Source organism: Bos taurus, chromosome 5, assembly GCF_002263795.3.
Source record: "Bos taurus isolate L1 Dominette 01449 registration number 42190680 breed Hereford chromosome 5, ARS-UCD2.0, whole genome shotgun sequence".
Classification (NCBI taxonomy): domain Eukaryota; kingdom Metazoa; phylum Chordata; class Mammalia; order Artiodactyla; family Bovidae; genus Bos; species Bos taurus.
The window spans coordinates 113,709,723-113,731,509 of NC_037332.1; the positions used below are offsets into that span (position 1 = coordinate 113,709,723).

General features: G+C 50.3%; 1 protein-coding gene across 7 annotated transcripts in view; it reads right to left on the reverse strand.

Annotated features, from left to right (window-relative positions):
* Nucleotides 1-21,787, reverse strand: part of PACSIN2 (protein kinase C and casein kinase substrate in neurons 2) — a 117,224-nt gene that overhangs the window by 22,856 nt on the left and 72,581 nt on the right. For 3 of the 7 annotated variants that reach the window (NM_001046468.1, XM_005207423.5, XM_024992037.2), the window contains exon 2: nucleotides 10,735-10,872. The exons of 1 other annotated variant lie outside the window; for it this stretch is intronic. In NM_001046468.1, the coding sequence (NP_001039933.1) occupies nucleotides 10,735-10,794 (60 nt within the window). In that variant the 5' untranslated portion in view covers nucleotides 10,795-10,872. Of the gene's footprint in view, nucleotides 1-435; nucleotides 533-10,734; nucleotides 10,873-13,800; nucleotides 13,969-21,787 lie in introns of those variants that run through there. 3 more of the 7 variants (XM_059886641.1, XM_059886642.1, XM_059886640.1) reach the window with 3 other exon arrangements.

Below are 21,787 nucleotides of genomic sequence, written 5' to 3' on the forward strand. Positions count from 1 at the left end.
ACATACTCAAATGCTGACTACTAGTTTGGCAAGTAGTCAGTGTGACAAGGGACTAAAATCTGGAATGTCCCAGGAAATCCTATATATTAATACAACATGAAAGAGAGGCCCCTGGGGGAGATGGGCAAAGGGGTAAAGTGGTAACTTCAGAGAGACGTGGAAGTCTGCAGGACTAATGGCCCAAGTGAGATGCTCATGCTCGTGGGACTTGGAGGAATGCCCATGAGAGCAGCAAGACAGTTCTTTACCTCAACAGGTGGGCACACAGTCAGAGTACGAAGCGCCCAATGCGGGGTGGAGCTGGGCACACAGGACCCCTTTCTGAATACACTGGTGGAAAAACAGCCTGGGGCAAGCCTGGGACAGCCAGGCAGTAATTAAGTCACTAAACATACACTGCAGAAGGAAACAGCAACCCACTCCAGTTATTCTTGCCTGGAAAATCCCATGGACAAGATCGCCTGCACCCGCAGACAGGCAACACCAATTCCCCACCACAGGGTCCTGCTGGCTGATCCACTTGGGGGCCACAAGGGCCCTTCCAAACACTGTCCCCATGCTCTGCAGTTGCAGCCTGCTCCACACAGGTCACAATGGTGCACGCTGAGCTCCCTGGCCAGCTGGCCTGCAAGCCCCGTGGTAACGGGCCCTGCACACAGAGGTTTTCCATCAGCGGCGGCATCATAATAGAGCACACCTATACTCTGCTAGGCAGCGTGCTCGCAGCTCCACATGTCACCTCATGTAATCCTGTGATGGCCCCAGGCAGTGAGATTTTACAGAAAAGGAAACAGGTTTGAAGAAGCAAAGTCACTCATAGTCATGCGGTCGAAGGGAGGCAGATCCCACCTTCCAGATTCTTCCTCAGGCTGAGGCGAGAGAGGGTGCAGAGCCCAGGCTTACCGGGTCAATCTCAGGTGATATGTCTGCTTCCAACCAGCCCTGCAGGTTCCAAGACAGGCCACAGATGACCTTGATTTTACCCTCAGAATGTTCATGCCCTTTAACCTGTGACCCTACAGGCCCAAGACAACTGCCCTCTCTACACCCTGGAGAGGCAGGTCCAAGAGTAAGCCAGCTGTGCCAAGCTGACTGGACAATAAAGAAAAGCTGCTGATGGTGGCCCTCCAGGCAAGAGCACAGAGTTAGCGACAAATGCTTCACCCGAAGCTGCTCCAGGATGCCCAAGGCTCCAGGATTTTCTCAACCACCTTGAAAGACAAGCCTTCAGGAATTCCTTGATTACAGGCCTGCAGAGGTGGGCTGAGTGGGCCTTGGCTGTCTTGTTTGAATCCATCAGGCCCTGGCCCTCTCTGATGAGGCCACCTTCCCTCCACCTCCTCTCATGAGGGGAGCCACAAAGAACTGGCCCTGCCCTGACAGCAATGACTGGGTCTTTCTGCCTGCATTTCTGTCCCTCAGCTGTACCCATGCTTTTAGATGGGGGCAGCCATCACATAATAAATCCTGGCCATTTCTTCAAGCTGTCTATTCAGACACAACAGAAAGAGAGGAGACAGGATCAGATGATCTCTGAGGGCCCGTCACAATTCCAGGATTCCTAATTGAACAGTCTGTCAATGCCGCCAGCTGGCTGGCTACCTCTTGGAGCACTCATGACTCAATGATTGAGGGTCTGGCAATACCCTCTTGCCACTCACAAATATGGGGTGAACACCTACTGTGTGCTAACGACCATGCCAGGGGCCAGGGATGCAGGGGTGAACAAAGTGTTGTGGTTTCTGCTTTTGTGGGACTCGGGGTTAAGTAACAACTACAGACAGTGGCCACTTCTGGAAGGAACACTCTAGGTGGTCAGGGCTGCCTGGAGGAGGGTGAAGTCTGAGGTAAGAGCAGAAGCGACCTCTGGGGCAAGGCTGCTTGTGGAAGGCTTGAGGTTGAGGCCCACAGAGCATGAGCTCCACGCCATGCCACCGGCTCCGGGAAGGTCCCCTCTCTGTTACTCTTGCAGTGGTGTCTGCTGCCACATGCAAAACGTGGCAACGTGGGGGGTTTGCAGGCAGGACTGTGCCTTTCTTCTCCTTCCTCCACCATGCCAGGAGCGCAAAGGGCACCCTCTAATGTGTTTTCAATGCCTGAATGGTGCTGGGAGCGGAGATTTCGTTCTGTGTAGACACAAGAGGACTGAGAAGTTGCTGAGCGCCCAGCGAGAGGCACAGGGAAGGAAGGAAGTCATGCTCCTTTATTCATTTTTCTCAATCCAATGAGTTCTTATGAAAGCTAAAAATCAGCTCTCAGAACACATCATCAGATACACACTCCACAGATGACAAATGAACAACTAATTCTGCCAAGTACAGACCAGCAGAAGAGCCTCATGGTTCTTTCACAGCACTCCCCCGGCTTTCAGTCAAATTCAGGCCCAGATCGATTTCTCTCGAAGTCCCTGGTGTCCAGGCAGCTGGGAGGGCTCCGGGAGTGGCCCTGCTGCGCCATGCTTCCCACTCACATTTGCGGAGTACTCCAGTACCTTTGCCCGGAAAATCCTATGGACGGAGAAGCCTGGTAGGCTACGTACAGTTCACGGGGTCGCAAAGAGTTGGACACGACTGAGCGATTTCACATCACTTCAGCAGACGCCACATCCATTCACACCAGCAGTGCCTCTTTCTCAGGCACCCTTCTTCAGTCTACCCCAACCCCTAGTCTGAACCTCTCTTTCCTAACAGGAGGTCACAGCTGATCTTAAGGCTATAAGATCTGTGGGGCATGCTTGTAAACACCAAAGAGTGAGGGGTCTCCTTGGAGAACCAGGAGCTCTGTGCCTTGCGCTCAAACTGTCTCTGGGCGCCCTCATTTCTATAGGATCCCACCCCCAGTTCTCCAACCTGCCCTCCAGCTCACCCCGCATCCAGGCTCCCAACTCACCCTGCCCTGGAACAGAAGGTCTTGGAGCTCCTCACCTCAGCACTACCCTAAACCTGACCAGGCTCTTTATTCTCAAAACAGGATATTAATGCAGTTTACCTGGCAGGGCCCCAAGAGGCTCAGACATGGAGGCTCCTTGCCGGCCTGCCACTGCTGTTCATTAGCAGTCCCCGTTTCCAGCCTCCTCGAGCCCGACCTGTGTGCTCTGGCTCGACTCTGACCCACATGGGTCCTGTCTCTGCCTTGGGTCTCACTCTGGCCCAACTCCTGGTTTTCAGTTCTCACCCCCAACATTTCCCAGACTCACCTTCTGTTCCTGGAATTTGTACTCAAGTAGGAGGGTGAAGAAGATGAGGCTCATTACCCTGCAAGGCACCTTTTGTTGTTTTGAGCGTGTTACAGCACAAACCCTGAACTTCAACAACGTTAAAGATGACTGCATTATCATCCTTTAATCTAAATGCTCAAAATGACAAACTGAAAAATGGATGAAGGGGAAACTGAGAGATTCCAATTTTCAGATATAACTCAAAGGCAGAACAAAATAACGTAGAGAGGAAAGATATGTTTACACAAAGTTTGTTTCAGACCTCAACTCCTCAAGACTGGCCAGCCAGGTTCACTGCACTCTGCCCCTCCAGGAAATGTTGCTCAGATGTCAGGATAAAGGCCCAGTGATGCCTGGGGACTTGCCTGAGCACAGAACATGCCCCACTTGTGAGCCATTGCCCCGAAGACCCTGCACGGAGCCCTGTCTTCCCGGCACACGTGTACGTGCACACACTCCTTCAGCCAAGCACCTGGGAAGTGGCAGGAGCACTTGGCTGCCTGGTGACAGCTCACTGCCCTCTTTCATTTCCCCCACACTCCAGCAGGCACTGTTTGAGTGGCACCTCCTTGCTGTGAGAGCTGCCCCAACCCAGACAGTGAGATCAGTTCCAGCTCTGTAAGTAAGGGCTCGCTGAAGACCAAGCCGCTTCTGGCAGAAACTCCAGCAGTAAAAGGAACACTCGGGGTAAAAAGCCAAATGATCTAGCGTAGAAATTGTCAGACTGGAGAAGTGAGAACAAACAGCAGTTCCTCCAGGTAGCACCCCCTTCCATGCCTACCCCCTCCTCAACTTGCTGCTTCCACAGTGTCCCACCCTCCCCAGGTCCCCAGTCCACCTTTCATGACTCCCACTTAAAAAAAAACAACAAAAAACCCTTCCCCACAGGACACAGCTCCTTCACCCCACCTTTGTACCTGGGTCCCTCAGCACTAAGCTCACTGCACCCACACCACACGTCTGTATAAAGACGTCTCAATGGGGCTAAGCCACCACAGGCTGCTTGAGCTCTCAGGACTTCTCCAGTTCTAAAAGCATGCATTTCTGTTTGTTACTGAGTAGAAATAGAAATTGTTTTCTCCCATAGGGCTTACACAAGTCACTTTTGCCATCACTGAAATCAAGTGAGAAAATAAAAATTAATCTTCAGAGGATAAGCTTGATGGCAAAAAAATCTTGACTGGTCAATTCTTTCCAGGAAAAAACGGAGTGATTCTTTACCGGGCATTTAGAACACTGGTGTTTAGACAGGGGAGGTACAAGCCTGCAGCGAGCGGAGGAAAGACCACCTGATTTGTCTGCCTTCACCTGTCTCCACAGGTGTGATGGTCACGCGTGAAGAGGAGACACATTAGGACCAGTCGGGCTCGGGAGTCATTTGGCCCCTGGCCCCGCAGACACTATCTCTAGTCCTCATGCCCTCCCTGGGAAGCAGGGATTAGCAACGCCATGTTCCTCCCAGGACTCTGGGCAGGTCATCTCTCTCCTCTGAGCCCTCAGGGTTTCACAGCAATGAATGTTGGCGCCAGGGCTGAACCCAGACAAGGGGCGACTTCACGCCGAAGCAGAGGCATTTGAGTATGTGGCATCTCTGCAAATGAACATGTCTCTTCTTGCTCCCAGGAGGCTGCAAGCAGAGGCAGGAGAGCATTCTAGAGGCAGCGGCTTGAGCCCCCAGCTGGCACAATCCCCACCCGGGCCTCAGTTTCCCCACCTGTAAAGTGGAGCTCACAATTGCAGAGGCAGTGGTGAGGACTGAGAGCACCCATGGAAAGCAGAGCAGGGGCCTGGCACAGAGCAAGTGTGCAACAAGTGCCAGCCCCTATCACTGGTTTTCATTTCAAAACTCTTCATCCTGGCTTAGAACTCACAGAGAGTACACAGACCAGAAACACATAGCTTATGTGCACACAGCTCAAAGACTTAGTAGTGTGCACACACCCAGCTGTGGGGTACAGGGGGTGGCAAAAATCACTGTTCAGTGAGGCTGGAGCCCAGGGCAGAGCTCCTGGTGTCCAGCAGCTCCCAGCACGTGCTCAAGTCCTAGCCACACAAAACTCATGGTTTCACTTTGAAGGTGATGCAGAAAAGTGAAGCTTCCCACGCAGGGCAGGAATCACGCAGGGTTGCTTTTCTGATGGGCTGTCCTGGCTGCAGGGAGGACAACAGGTAGAACATCCAGTGGGACAGGGAGGCTGGTGCCCTAAGCCTTGGTCATGGCTCAACAGATACCAGAGCTTGCTTGTAAGAATGAACTGATGGATCTATTTGGAAACTGTGGTGAAATAAAGGCAAGCCACCAGCCTGCTGGGAGCTCTGTCCGAGCACTGCGGGATAAGTAGGAGGCCGACACCCCTACAGCAGGGCTGCTGCACAGGGCGGGCCCCCAGATCTGTGTGTGTGGGCAGGAGGAGGCAGAGGACACGTGGGAGGACCACTGCTGCCCAGAGGCAAGGAGACGGCCACTTTCACCCCCTCCTGCTTCCACGCGCAGCACCCGCACCGCCGCCCAGGACTGCCCGCCACGACGAATGCTGGCTCTGGGGTCCCAGGACTGTGCACTCATTTTGGGACCCCAGGACTCAGCCTAGGGCCTGGATTGTGGTAGATGCCAAATCAGGCTTTACGGAATCCATGAACACGGGGCAGCAGCATCTTCTAAATGTTACTTACAAAAGTGGTCTCGAAGGATGGGAACAGGGAATCCCATCCTACATGGACGGCTTCCCAGACAAAACCCTGATGCCGAGGAGATGTTCTCACGTGCTGTGCCAAGTCCACAGTGCTCAAGTCTGAGAGGAATTGCAGAGAGAACCTTCTCTGAAGCAGACGGCAAATAGTCATGTGGCAACTCTTTGGGGCTAATGTTCTACAGCAAGACATCTATGTCCTCTTCATCTCCAAAATACTCTCCACCAAGGCTCCCTGTGCCCACGGAGAGTGCTCACAGGTCAGCCCCAGCCTGGCGTCATCCAGGGAGGCCTGAGCTCTAACAGCACCACTGCTGACAGCTGAACAGGGCTCCTCTTCAGGGATGTGAGCGAGCTGCAGGGCTGGGACCCAGAAATCAGCACTCTGCCCTCCCAACCTGGCCCTCAGGAGCCCTCAGAGACTGAGGCAGCAGCCCTCAGGCCTGCTGGGCCCAAACCCACTGTCGTGTTCCCAGAACCTGCCAGGGCAGAGGGCAGCCAGGCTTCCCCAATGGCACTGGGAAAGTGCCATGGCCTGCGGCCTTGGCTCTCCCTGTGCCCCAGCCTCCAGAGCCAGAGAGGAGACCCAAGGCAGGGCCTGGAGTTGGAGATGTGGGGGTGCGCCTGCAGGCTCCCCGAGTGAGCTAGAGGACTTGCCAGAAGCAACCGACCCACCCACGCCCTGCTGGGAAGCCTGTGGGCAGGATGGGCCAGGCTCCAACTCTAGCCAATTGGTGGCTAAAGGAGTCACCTTGGGGAACCACCTTGACTCAGCCTCAACCTATCTGTACCCACATGACTGCTCAGCCCCCAAACAGGCAGTTGACTCCAAAGAGGTCAAAACCCTCAGCCTCTGCAGGACCATGCTCACTGCAATCTCCAGACATTGTTCTGGCCTAGAATGCTGTTCCTCCTCTGGCTCCCAGCCCTACCTGCCCCACACACCTTCTCTGGTGAGGCCAGCAGCGGGCCCCTCTCTGAACGCCATGATACCAAGGGCAGAGCTGTAGCTTGACCTCACTGCCCTCGCTCTCCGTGGAAGCCACCGTCCTTTCTCCTCCAGCTCCTCCATTGTGGGGATCAGCCCCCCACCCTCCTCGCTTCTGAATCGTTTCCTACAGTGTTGCAGTGTTGGGGATACAGAAAGTGTCCCCTCCAACTAACTACTAACTGGCAGATATGTCCCTGTGAGTAATCCCTCCTCCTCCCAAGAGCACCCCTCGTTCATTCGTCCATCTGGTGAACATCTGGGTGCTTAGCACCGACCCTGCCCATCTTCCATGCCACCTTCCCTGCCCCCTCCTCCAGGGGGAGCCCCACTGGCCCCTGGGCGCCCCAGCAAATTCTATAGCGCCTCGCACAATGATCCCTGTGTCTCCTGCCTCAGGGAGCTTACTTTCGAATGTCACAGCCACAGGCTCCTGCAGGGAAGTGCCACATGTCCCCTGCGCAGGCACACAGCCAGCACGTGGAAGAAGCCAGCATGACCCAGTTATGCGCTGGGTTATTCAGTTAGCACCTTGTGGTGGAAAGGGGTAAAATCAGACACAAAAGGCCTTCTACCTCGAGACTTCAATGCTTTCCTTAGATTTGCACAACAGTCCTGTGGGGTCACACCAGTGAGAAGTGGCCTTCCATAGGAAAGAGGGACCTTGCTGGCAGCCTGGAGACGTGCAGCTGGCAGCGTGCACTTGGGTTGCTCAGAGCTGGTTCGGTTGAGCAATCACACCTCCACTCAGGGCACGACTGTCAAGGTGGGCGGGAGGGGGGAGAGGCACTGCTGCTCTGTGCAAGCTGAAGAGCGGTGTCAGGGGCAGTGCCACCAGATGAGCAGAGCCTGTCTAGAAAATAAACCCATCTGCCTTTGTATCCTTTGGACAAGAGATGTTCTCGTCTACTGACACTGCAGTTAAGAAGTTAACAGGGAGCCTAGGGGTTTACAACAGTGACAGGGCTTGTTCAAGCCACTTGACTTAATATATGCTGACAATACACACTGCAACTTTCACCTACATTTTATTTTTTTAACAAGCAGCTGAAGACTTCTAAAATAGAACTATATTTAGCTACTTAATTTTTCCACAGAAGTTTCTGACATCAACTGGGTTATTAAGACAGTGCTAACCAACACCCCCCACAGTAACAGATTATATGTTGTGTGTGTGTGTGATGACCCCCACCCCCTGCATCAGAGGGACAGAGCTCCCAGCTGGCACCTGTCTTGATGCCTGACACCACTTTACATGTATTCATTCCCTAACTCGGGCTTCCCTGGTGGCTCAGGCGGTAAGAATCTGCCTGCAATGCAGGAGACCAAGGTTCAATCCTGGGGTTGGGAAGATCCACTGGAAAAGGGAACAGCTACCCACTCCAGTATTCTGGCCTGGAGAATTCCATGGACTGTATAGTCCATGGGGTCACAAACAGTCAGACACGACTGAGCAGCTTTCACTTTTACTTTCATTCCCTAACTCTCACAATGCTAGGATGTGGCTACTGTTAATATCCCCATTTTACAGATTGGGAAATTTGAGGATAAGAAAAAGTAGTAACTTGCCTAAAGCTACACACACACACACACACACACAGAGTAAGTGACAAGGCAGGGAGTCACACCCAGGCCACTTGGTTCCAAAGCCTATCCCTGGCCTCTCCAGGTCCACCCCTCAAGAGGCCTTTTGTGTGCGCTAGCCTCCCTGTACTGCCACCGCGCTCCAGGCAGGTGCTGACTGAGGCCAATGGCACTGTTACCACAGTTACCAAACAGGAGCTTTCCCCATGACTAAAGGATTCTGCCGGTAGTTTCAGATCAGTGTTGAGACGGATGAGGACCTGCGTTTCTAAAGGCAGGCTTCACAGGCACTCACAGGGAGGCTCTGCAGTCAGCACCGGGTCCCCAAGGGCTTCCACGATGCTGGGCAGGCCACGGGCTCCAGGGCCCAACTGTCTGTGAACCCAGACCTGCCTATGGGCCATGCAGGTCCTGAATCCCAGTCACATCCCTGAGGCACTTCCACCTGCATCTCAGAACTGCCTGTTCTGATCCAGCTTCACCACCAATCCTTCTGCACGCCGTGAGAGTGCACTTGACCCTGCCAAGGGGCCGCTGCGGCCGAGCAGCTGGGATGTACCCAAAAGTCTGTTGCTGCCTTTGCTGAGGTGTTCCCCAGGTCACACATGCCTCTCCGGCTACTGAGACTGAGCTCCAGCCCGGATCCCCACCAGGAAGGTAGCTGAGGAACAGGGACTCAGGCGGTCATACGTCCCATGGGAACTCACGGGGCCTAGCACACAGTAGGTGGTCAATAAACACTGACTTCCAATAAAATAAAGTAGTCAGCTAAAAGGCAATGATGACCTTTCCCCCAATACACAGAGAAGAAAAGTGTTCAGAGAAGTTTGAGTTGGGCTCCTGTGATCACTTGTCTGTGTTAAGGCTGTAGTATCGACAGTATTTGATGTTAGACAAAATCGCACATCTAATTAATCTAAGTTAACAGAACTCTGTGCTTGTCTCCGGCAAACCACAGGCTCCACCATGGGGCTCTGCAGCACCTGGGCCTTTTGTGTCAGGAAAGCATCACAGGGCTCCGATGTTGCCATTCTTGTCTCATGGTGGCAGCCTCCCTTGAAGACCAGTACCATCATCCCTCTTAGAGCTGAAAACACTGCAGCTCAGATCAGTCAAGCAACTCGCCCAAGGTCACACAGATAGCTAGTAATGGCGCAGCTGGGATCAGAACCTGGAGCTTTCCAACTACAAAGCCAGTGCTCTTCCCACTAAGCCCACAGCTGCTGGGATGGTTCCAGGGGTTTTGACACGTTTAGTTGCTAAGTCATGTCCAGCTCTTTTGTGACCCCATGGACTGTAGCCTGCCCAGGCTCCTCTGTCCATGGGATATCCCAGGCAAGAATACTGAAGTGAGTTGCCATTTCCTTTTCCAGGGATCTTCCCCACCCAAGAATCGAACTCGCATCTCCTGCATTGGAAGCTGGATTCTTTACCACTGAGCTACCTGGGAAGCCCAAGCAGCCACATAAACAAGATTTCATGGACTCTGTTTTATCCGGCAGGTAAGAAGTAAGTGCCCAGTGGCTCAGCAGTAAAGAATCTGCCTGCCAGTGCAGGAGATGTGGGGAAGATCCCCTAGAGAAGGAAATGGCAACTCACTCCAATACTGTTGCCTGGGAAATCCCATGGACAGAGGAGCCTGGCAAGCAAGCCATGGGGTCGCAAAGAGTCGGACACGACTGAGCGACAAAATAACAACAAAGAAATAAGTGGGACTCAGGAAGAATTATCTCCACTAAAAAACAAACAAAAAAACCCAAGCCACAACATAATCTGATTAGGAAAGGAATTCGTCGCAGGCACAGACAGACAAGAAGATGCTCCAAGAAGTCCAAGGGCAATTTGTTCAGCCTCCTGGCCACTTGCCTGCGTTGCCCAAAGTGTTGTCACATCACTACCACCCATTGTTCTACAAAACTCAAGAGTAATGCCGCTACTGAGACCAAGCCTGGTAATCAGTATATGTCATTTCAAGTCACAGCAGGGTTGAGCATGGAAAGGAAGCTATGAGAATGGACAAACTGATTAGACCTTAAATGAACATCTCTAACCTCTTCTGTTATCAAACTTTTCTAGCAAGGTAAGTTTACCATCCTCACAGAGAGCTAGGCCATACTCGCTGCCACTTAGATTGGAGGTCTGGCTGGTTCTGGTGTATGGTCATCTCATCACCCCAGCCCCAGTCAATAAAGAGGGGGTGTCAGGCACCACTGGCTTGGTCTCTGCATTCATCCAGAAGAAAGTATGGGCATTACCTCCCAGAAGCTGTCGCTGGACACTTCGACTCCAACAGAATCATCGTAAGTGACAGACATCTCTCCAAAGGGTGAGGGAGCAGCAGGGAGTGCTTAAATTAGAGGTCCACTTCAGATGCTCAAAATCTGGGGACACACCTATAAAACAAAAAACACAACATTGCAGCTTTTAAATTCCCAATGTAAAGAAGCAAGCTGTCTCCATTTCACAACTTCCATTTCCATGACTGCCTTCAATGCAGCACAGTCCACAATCTCCTTCAGTGGACGAAAGTCAAACACTCCAAACTCAGCACTGACATACATGTGCGTGTTATATGTGTGGTGTGTATTTCACATTAACAAGTAAACCTTTGCAACATCTTACTGAAGACTTTGAAAAGCTTTCTGAAGAACAGTCTGCACACTTAAATCAACAGGCTGATACACTTAACGCCTCATCCCTTGGAGAAAGGGGCAGAGACCCTGCGAGGAGAACAGGCAAAAGCAGAGTCGCTGCATCTCTGGGCTTGCCCTGTTCCAGCCTGTCCTACTCATCCCACACGACAAGGACCTGGGGCAAAATGTGAGTGGAAATAATCCATCTTTCACACCTGACTCCACTCTCCAGTTCCCACCAGGCTTTGCTTGTGTTGGGGGCTGTTTCCCTCTTCCCATGACTGGCTCATCTCAGCCACTGAGGCCCTGGATTCAGACCAGTTTATTCTGACACAGTCTGTGTGAGGGTCAGCTAGAAGGAGTAAAGACAAACAAGCGAAAGTGATCGTCTCTGAGCAATGATTCAATGATCTAAATCCAAGTGAGGGCAATGGGGTGATAATTTCCCCTGCTAGAAGGAAGAAGTTGAAGGACTCCAGCTATGTTCACAAGCACAAATCACACTGATGGAATGACCCATCCACAGCCCCATGAGATTCCCTGACTTCTTAGTGACAGAGTGAGACTCAAGTCTCCTTCACAGCACCCTGCACTGAGATCTCACAGCCAGAGATCTGAAACGCTCCTACCACAGTCAGGAGACAGCTGAGACATGGGAGGGAGAAGGCAGAGTGATCTACACTGTTACACCTACAGGTGCAAGACTGTTCTAGGTGCCTTTCCATGCTATAATCCTGGGATTCCCTGTGAGACAGTCTACAAGCACAGTAAGGAACACGAGCTGCCTGGGCTCTAATCCCAGACGTGCTACTCATTAGCCAGGCAACAGTGGGCAAGGTACCTAACCTCTCTGTGCCTCAATGGCCTTATCTTGTCAACAAGAGACGATAATGTAACTCAGACAATAATGTATCACAGAATTACTGTGAAGGTTCAACACGGCCAGACATACCAGGAGAACAGTACATGGTCCCCAGTAAGTGACACATACTAAGTTACAATGCGATTATTATTAGATAGCAGGTATAATCACTTTCATCTATACTTTGAGCTGATAAAACTGAGGTTAAGGGAGGCTAGGTAACTGGTCCATGGTCACCCAAGCAGGACACCAACTGTGCCTGCTTACGAAGGTACTATTCTCTATCATACTAAGATGTTTTCTAGAAACAATCTCAAGTTTAAATAAATTAGGTGTCTTATAACCTAAGATCTAGCTGTGGATTAAAAGGTTTAATCTGATGGATTTCCAGCTTCCAAACTTGAACACAGCCCCCTATTCTCAATACATTTAAAGAGCAAGTTATGGTCCCTTCAGCCAAGCATCCCACACGCATGCACTCCGTAAGCAGGCAGAGTGGCCCAAGTGCCGCACATTCATTCTACCTAGCAGCACGCCACAGAGGCAGCGTGTCCTCCTGACCCTGGATATCGCAATGGCTGGGCAGGCTTCACAGGCCAGGGCCCTGGTGCTGCATCTCACAGCATCCCCTTCTGGTGGGATCCCATGCTCTGAGCCAAGGCTCTCCTAGAAGCACCCCAGCGCATGACTGCAGCAGCAGAGAGTTTTCTAACTAGAGCAGCTGGTCTCTGTTTCAGGCTTCTCAGGGAATATCTGAGCTCTGGCTCAGGCGAGTCTCAAAGTGGCCAAATCAAGCCACTGGCTAAGCTGCCTGGCCAGCCCCAGGGAGCAGCTGCAGGGAGCAGGTGCAGGGGAGAGCGGTGCTTGCTCTGGGCAGAGAAGCAACTTGACATCTGAAAAGTTCACTTTCAGGAAGTCATTTTCTTGCCTGGGTTCAGTCCTGGCTTAGACACTAATAGAAGATCAGTTCTGCACAAGATCGATTAAGAGCCTGTGAAGTGCCAGCATATTAAAAAGCAGAGACATCACTTTGCTGACAAAGGTCCATATAATAAAAGTTATGATTTTTCCAGTAGTAATGTATAGATGTGAGACTTGGACCATAAAGAAGGCTGAGCGCCAAAGAAGTGATATGTTCGAATTGTGGTGCTGGAGAAGACCCTTGAGAGTCCCTTGGACTTCAGGGAGATCAAACCGGTCAATCCTAAAGGAAATCAACCCTGAATATTCATTGGAAGGACTGATGCTGAAGCTCCAATACTTTGGCCACCTGATGCAAAGAGCTGACTCAGTAGAAAAAACCCTGATGCTGGGAAGGATTGAAGGCGGGAGGAGAACGGGGCGACAGAGGATGAGATGGTTGGATGGCATCACCGACTCGATGGACAAGAGTTTGAGCAAGCTCCAGGAATTGGTGATAGACAGGGAAACCTGGCATGCTGCAATCCATGGGGTGGTAAAGAGTTGGACACGACTGAGCGACTGAACTGAGCTGTCCTGGGACCTTATCTTCCCATCAAAAGTGTATAAAAAACAAATTGAGACTTGAGAACAAGAAAATCCTAAGGTAAAGATGTACAAATCATCGGCCCTCTCCTCCCACTGCTGATAAGCACATCCGTGGTCCCCCTCAGAAGACGACTGCTGAATACATTCTAAGAGACTTTCTTCAGGAATCCAGGCATGACTGAGGTGGGGGAAAAAGTGCCCAGATCTCTGGGTTTCAGTGACTTCAGCTGCCGATGGATGTAAACACTGTGAGTCAGTACGTACTAAGTTGCTTTAATCATGTCTGACTTTTTGCAACTCTATGGGTCATAGCTCACCAGGCTCCTCTGTCCATGAGATTCTCCAGGCAAGGGTACTGGAGTGGGTGTCATGCCTCCTCCAGGCATCTTCCCAACCCAGGGATTGAATCCGCATCTCTTTTGTCTCTTAGCAGACGGGTTCTTTACCACTAGTGCCTCCTGGGAAGCCCCGAGTCAGAGCCATTCCTAAAACGGTGGGCAGAATCTCAAAGGTTAACGGAGGCTGCCAAGGGTGCCCTTGGTCCAATCTGGGAGCTGGCATAACTTCTCTCCTCCCATCTGGGCCTGATAAAAGATATCAGGTAAGTAATGGTACACATTACATAAGTACATTCAGCTCCCCCTTAATGCCCTTAATTTGTTCCAAGAAAAAGAAATAGAACAGGTCATTAGGTCAAAAGGCAAGAAGATTCTGAGAAAAGGCGCATGTAGCTTGTGCGTGCATACTAAATCACTCCGACGTGTCTGACTCTTTGCGGCCCCATGGACTGTAACCCACCAGGCTCATCTGCCCATGGGATTCTCCAGGCAAGAATTCTAGAGTGGGTTGCCATGCCCTCCTCCAGGGGATCTTCCTGACCCAGAGATTGAACCCATGACTCATGTCTCCCACATTGGCAGACAGGTTCTTTACCATTAGCGCTTCATCTACCCTCAAAGTCGTCCTTGGAGAAGCCACCTCTGATCCTCGGTGACTTCAGAAGGCAGAAGAGAAGGGAGGCATCCTCGCTGCTGCCCATACACAACACTAGCCTGGCCTGTGCTGCCCTGCAGGCCTGGCCGTGAGCATATGCTGGGTCTAGGGTTTGTTCCTCCCTCCTTGTCCAGGGTGGGAGATTCTTCATTGATTAATGAAGTCCCTACAGTTTCTTCTAAGCCACTCTCTGGCCCAGAGTGAGGGGAGAATCATTCCTTCAGTAAGGAGTGGATCTCCCATTCATTCTACACACCGATGTTTGAGAACTTACTACGTGCCGGTCACTCAGAGTCCCGCGGATGGAGCAATTCGCAGGACTGACACAGGCCCTGCACGCGCAGGCCAGGTGTCTGAGCAGGGCAGACTGACACACAGTAAGGTGAAAACAGCTGCAAGTGTGAACAGGGCTAGAACAGAGATAAATGAGGTGCTGTGAGTGAGTGGAGGGAAGCTCTTGTGGAGGCAGAATGGTCCTGCCTCTCTGAGGACCCAAGGTGGAGAGCAAGTGGGCGTGAAGTGTGTAAAGGACAAGGGAGGGGCCTTTCCAGCAGGGGGCGGCCCCTGGGAACAAAGGTCCTAGCGGCAGCCCCAGCAGGGCCGGAGCCCACAGACCCGCCTGAGGCGTCACTGAGGACTCCAGGGAGGAATGGAGCTGCATGGCAACTCAGATCTTCTATCTGCTAACTGATAAAAATTCAAGCCTCAAGTAGCTGTAAGATGCACTACTGAAAATCAAGCATCCAAATGCATGGTCTTCCATACCTGTCCTTACCTGCGCTGCCTCTCAACATGTGATATGTATGACAAAAAAGAAACACCCAGCCTTTGATCCAACTAGTTCTTCTAAAACGTTTCCTACTGATAAACTCACCCAAAGGTCAAAGGTAGGTAGGAATTCACGGTGGTACTGATTTTAATAGCAGGAAGAATAAGATACCGAAAGCCACCTCACTGTGCATCAAGAATCAAAAGTGCTGATACAGCCCCGGAGTGGAACACAGGCAGCCAGAGGAGAAAGGGCAGGGGACTGTGTGTACAGCCGTGGATGAAGGACGCACAGTGTTCCTGCATATCAAGTGGAATCAAGTGTGACACCATAGATACAGTCTGATCCCACTGGTATTAAAACACAATCGGGGGACTTCCCTGGTGGTCCAGAGGTTAAGACTCTGCACTCCCGATGCAAGGTGCCCAGGTTTGATCCCTGGTAAGGGAACTGCTGCTGCTGCTGCTGCTAAGTCGCTTCAGTCGTGTCCGACTCTGTGCGACCCCATAGACGGCAGCCCACCAGGCTCTCCCGTCCCTGGGATTCTCCAGGCAAGAACACTGGAGTGGGTTGCCATTTCCTTCTCTGATGCATTTAATTGAAAATTGATAGTGAAGTCACTCAGTAAGTGTCCGACTCTTCGAGACCCATGGACTGCAGCCCACCAGGCTCCTCCGTCCATGGGATTTTCTAGGCAAGAGTACTGGAGTGGGGTGCCATCGCCTTCTCCTGGTAAGGGAACTAGATCCCATATACCAGAGCTAAGACCTAGTGCAGCCAAAAAAACCCCCAAAGTATGTCAATGTGCAGAAAGCCCCAGTGAGTCTCAAACTTGTGGCAGTGCAGAGCAAACTTGCATATTTTACCTCGTCACCTTCTAAATTATTTGAAAAATTTGACTATCACCACGTAATATTTTTAGGATACAAAAACCATTAATGAAAATACCTCACTTTGTTTTGTCAGTGGCCTGTCCAGGAATGAAGGTGTGGCCCTCTGAGCCACGTGCCTGCACCACAGCTTCGAAAAAGGACCGACCAGCCCCTCTTGAAACCCCAACAGCTCTGCCGACCGGAAGCACCTCTCTGCTGCAAGATTGCAGTCATCTCCCCATGGTGTCCTGGCTTGCCCTGCCTTTCAGTTTATTCTCAACACAGAGACCCTTTCAAAACTCAAGTCAGAAGACCACAGAGCAGTCACTCAATAAAAACTTGCTAGATGGATTCAGGATGAGAAAAGTTGAAGTGAAAAGTCTGGGCAATTTTGATTCACACAGACTGAAGGTCAACCGATGGGAAATAATTGGGACATTTATGTGAAGATGTTTTGGCTCCAGTGGTTAGAATTCTTCTATAAACACTACTGCACACGTTAAACTAAACCACAACTGGTTTAGCAACCACAGTGGGGGCTGTGTGGCTCAGGGCCAGGCTGTCTACCACCAGCCACACAGGAAGCCCTTCTCCTGCTCAGCCCCGGGGGCCGACCACCAGCAGGGCCCACAAGCTGCTGGGAACCCTCTGCCTCCAGCCTCAGTTCAGGCTCTCCCTGTATGTCCAGTCAGTTCCTCTTAAGAAAGAATGGGGTTGCCTGCTTTTCTTTAGCCCTCAAGCCACCTCCCACACGGGGGCTGCTCAGAGAGTAAGACCCGAGGCAATATACTGCTTTACACAACCGACAAAGCACTTTTTTTTTTTTTAATGGCTCAAATGTGCAGCACAGCCTATTTTGTTTCCAATGATTTCATCTGGAAAACTGAACATTCCTCAAAGGAAGAGATAGAGATCAGCAAATAAAGTGACTTATATCTCTGGAACATTGTGTAGTGCGCATACCTCAACCATGGAGAACAGCTCCGTCTGAGGGAAACACACCGAGGCCACGGCTCGGCAAGCCCCACACCCGGATGGGGTGGGGAGGGTCCTCCAGAAGCACGTACGGGGTGGGGTAGGGGGTGCAGAGTGGGCCAAACACACTCAAAAGTACTTCCAGAGATTAACAAGGCTGTCAGCCTCTCTCACAGACAGAGCTTGGTGTTGCCGAGAAAACCACCTCCTGAAACTTGGGACTGTCTCATTTTGTCTAGTCAACACTACAGGGCCTCTGTTTCTGACAGAAACAATCGTGTTGGGTTAGGTGAGAGATAAACGAATTTTTCTAAACAGGGACGCTATTCCCACTGTGAGACGCGGCACTGCTTTTGCACAGCACGGCACCAGTTCCAAAGCAGGTGCGTCCCACGCGGCCGTGACGGCCTGGCTCCCAGAGCTTTGCTCATGTGACTCACCTTATACTGCTGAGGAGAAGGCGACGGCACCCACTCCAGGACTCTTGCCTGGAAAATCCATGGACGGAGGAGCCTGGTGGGCTGCAGTCCATGGGGTTGCTCAGAGTCAGACACGACTGAGCGACTTCCCTTTCACTTTTCACTTTCATGCACTGGAGAAGGAAATGGCAACCCACTCCAGTGTTCTTGCCTGGAGAATCCCAGGGACGGGGGAGCCTGGTGGGCTGCCGTCTATGGGGTCATACAGAGTCGGACACGACTAAAGAGACTTAGCAGCAGCAGCATACTGCTGAACCTGTGACAGTTTCAAGTCCAAATGTCTATTCCTTCGGCTACCGCAGGGCTGTCAAAACCAGTGAGGGCTCCTCTCAGTGGGGCTCAGTTCCGCCAGCTGCATTCTCATTACTCAGCCCTTTCCTCTGCCATCTACAGTCTGTCTCTGCTGCAATCACAGCAAACATGCCATCCTGCGGTTGGCTTTTTTCAGTTGCATAACGAGCATTTCCCCTGTTGTCCGTGCTGTCTCCCCGACGCTCTGAACAGCTACATGACATCACGTCTTGGCCCACATTGCACCCGGCCCCCACCGTCAGTAACCTTGGGGGTCTGGGTCTTTCCCAGTCAGCACCAAGACTGGGGGAAGGTCACAGTACACACAGCTTCCCACCCTGTCCTGTTACTTCACCGGGGGCTCGGGCTCACGCATTCTAACGATATTTGGTTAACCTCTCAAATGCAATTCAAAAAGCAAGAGTTTGATCCGACATCCTCAACCTACATGTACAGGGGAGATTACACACTCAAGAAAGATACCTTGAGAGGCATAGGAGAAAAAATGACTCAAAAACACACCATGGTCTTTGGAGACTTGCTTGTTTCACACGATGAATCTGAGGACATTTTAGAAGATGAAATAGCACTGACAATATTACACATGAATAAGAAATAGAAAAGGGAAAAGAAAAGAATAAGCGCCTGTAAAAAGGAGACTTCAGCTGTAGGGGAGACAAGGGAGCCTCATCACAGCTTCTAATTTCTCACTTGGTAAATACAGAGATCAGACTTCCTGGGGTTTTTGTTTGATTTTAAAAGCTTCCAGTAAACAAACATTTATGAGAGGGACTTCCCTGGTGGTCCAGTGGCTAAGACTCCTAGCTCCCAATGCCAGGGGCCCAGGTTCAATTCCTGATGAGGGAACTAGATTCCACACACCCCAACTAAAGACCCCACATCCCACAGGGAAGATCAAAGATGCCATGCGCCACAACTAAGACCTGGCACAGCCAAACAAATGATTTTTTAAAAATTTTGAAGCTTTACATATGAAATTCCTTTGATGTACACATTTTCAGAATGTTCAAGACTCACTCCATTCAACCTTTCCCGGACACAGCTATCCACACTTGGATATCCTGGTGGGCTGATGTCCTTTCACCTAGAGGGAGATTGTCAATGCCTGTACACAACTAATTCCCCCTAAGAGGCAGCGATGGGAGTGGTTCATCTGTCTGGTTTAGGGTATCACTGGCTATACATTGCTAGGAATGCCAATTTTTAAACAAAAATACACATTAGATATTTATATACCTCAAATAAACAAACCCAATAAAGCTACACTGATCGTATTTACTTTTTGATGATTCAGAAGTCATTTTTCACTCTTATGAAGGGCTCTCACAGCCAAAATTTGGAAGACTCCCTCCAAATTTGCCACACAAACAGCTGTGGGACCTTGGGCATTTTCTCAACATCCCACTACCTTCAATTAAAGAGTGTGTGATGAAGTATACTCTTAAATTTCTCTGAGTTTACAATGTTTTAGAAGAGCCTCCTACTGGCAAGAGATGATAAGAGAATTTGAGTGGACTCAAGCCAAGTCATCCTAAGAGTAAGGTCATTTGCAATAACCTTCACTGCTAAGACTTTCCTGGTGGTCCAGTGGTTAAGACTCTGCACTTTCACTGCAAGGGGCGCAGGTTTGATTGATCCCTGGTTGGGGAACTAAGATTCCATATAGCACATGGTGTGGCCAAAAAGTTAAAAAAAAGAAAAAGAAAAAGAGAGAGAGAAGAATAAACAGCATGCTGACAAAAACAAAAAAACACCTCCATGATTTGGGTCATCCAGTTTTTCTATCTGGTTTGAGCCAATGGGAAAATTTAAGAACTACAAAATGAAAGCTTCTGACAGCTCAGGTTCAAAAGTAAATTTGTCATTCTAAGTGAAGTCAAGTCAGAGAAATACAAATATCATATGATATCACTTTTATGTAGAATCTTAAAAACTGATGCAAATTAACTTATTTACAAAACAGAAAGAGACTCACAGACTTAGAAAACAAACTTCTGATTACCAAAGGAGAAAGGGAGGAATAGCAATTAAGTAGGAGGTTGGGATTAACATACACACACTCCTGCTGCTGCTAAGTCACTTCAGTCATGTCTGACTCTGTGCGACCCCATAGATGGCAGCCCACCAGGCTCCCCCGTCCCTGGGATTCTCCAGGCAAGAACACTGGAGTGGGTTGCCATTTCCTTCTCCAATGCATGAAAGTGAAAAGTGAAAGTGAAGTCGCTCAGTCGTGTCCGACTCTTAGCAACCCCATGGACTGTAGCCCACCAGGCTCCTCCATCCATGGGATTTTCCTGTCAAGAGTACTGGAGTGGGGTGCCATCGCCTTCTCCGAACATACACACACTACTATATATCAAATAATCAAAAAAGACCTACTGTAGAGTATAGAGATCTCTACTCAATACTCTATAATAATCATATGGGGAAAGATTCTAAAAAAGAAAGAAGAAAAGATATATGTATAACTGAAGTACTTTACTACACACCTGAAACACAACATTGTAAATCAATTATACTCCAATATAAAATAAAAATTAAAAAAACAAAAGTAAATCTAACCTTGAAGTACCTGCACTTTTTTCTTACTGATATCCCTAATCTTAGATGCTAAATGTATAGTGTGATGATTACTAATGAGATGTTAGACAAGTTTGAATAATTTGAACTAACATTCAAGCTCCTGGTATATTCTTTATGACTTAAATGTATTTACATGTGCTTCCTTGATTAAAAGAATGAAAATATTAAGCAAATGAAAGTAATAAACTGAGAAACCTCACTACTACGGCTGCAGCAGACGCAGCATTTGGGCAAAAAGTAGGTGATGAGGGGCCATTTCAGTTATCAGTCACTATGGCTGACAGGGGCACTGGCAGCACATGAGCTGATATAGTAATTTGCTGGACTCAAACATCAAGTCTGATAGGGACCAAATGGGTAGAAGGGAGATGCCAAGTAGGGCAAAACAGGAAACCTGTCAAGCCTAGGACAGCAGGGAGAAAGACCAGGGGAAAAAAGGGGCCAAAAGCTGGCCATGGTTCAGGCAGGCCTGCCCCTCACAGGGGTCTTACCTGGTCAGCATCCACATACCCCACGGCCATCAGACATGTATCAGCGAGGGTGGAACTCTAACCTGGATAGTCCAGGACTGTCTTCCACCTTTTCTTCCCTCAGCCCACGTTTACAAGCCCTAATCAATTTGCAGATACCAGTGAGAGTGGTGAGGTGTTCACATTTGCCTTCAGAGTGGTATGGGACACAGTCTCTGTCCTCGGCAGATGGCAGAATTAACAAGTCAATATTTATTGAGCACTTTCTAGGTGCTAGGTACCATTCATTCTCGGAACAGCACTACCAGGAAGCTACTATCACCCTCATTTTACAGATGAAGAAATAAGGCACAAAAGCACTTCAATAACTTGATCAAGGCCACAGAGCTAGGAAGTAGCAGAAAAGTGAAAGTGCTGGTCACTCAGTCGTGTCCAACTCTTTATAACCCCAGGGAGTATAGCCCGCCAGGTTCCTCTATCCATGGAATTCTCCAGGCAAGAATACTGGGGTGGGTTGCCATGCCCCCCGCTCCAGTGGAAGGCGTAGAGCTGGGATTCAAACCCAGGCCAGGAGCCCCAGAGCTGGCCCCTGCACCAGGCCACGCTTCCTCCTACGACACGGGCGATGGAAGATGAAGGAGAGGAGAGGTTAGGAATGTGAGCATGACTCCAACAAAAGAAAAGATGGGGGGCTTGATAGGACAGCACTCCAACCAAGGCTCCAATAAGGGCAGGCTGTTGGCATTCATTCATTCATTCTGCACTCACCGAGCACCTGTGGAGGAGCCCTGCTCTGGAAGCGTGCTCGCTCAAGAGCTCAGGTGGCTGGGGAGGGAGATAAACACATGGCC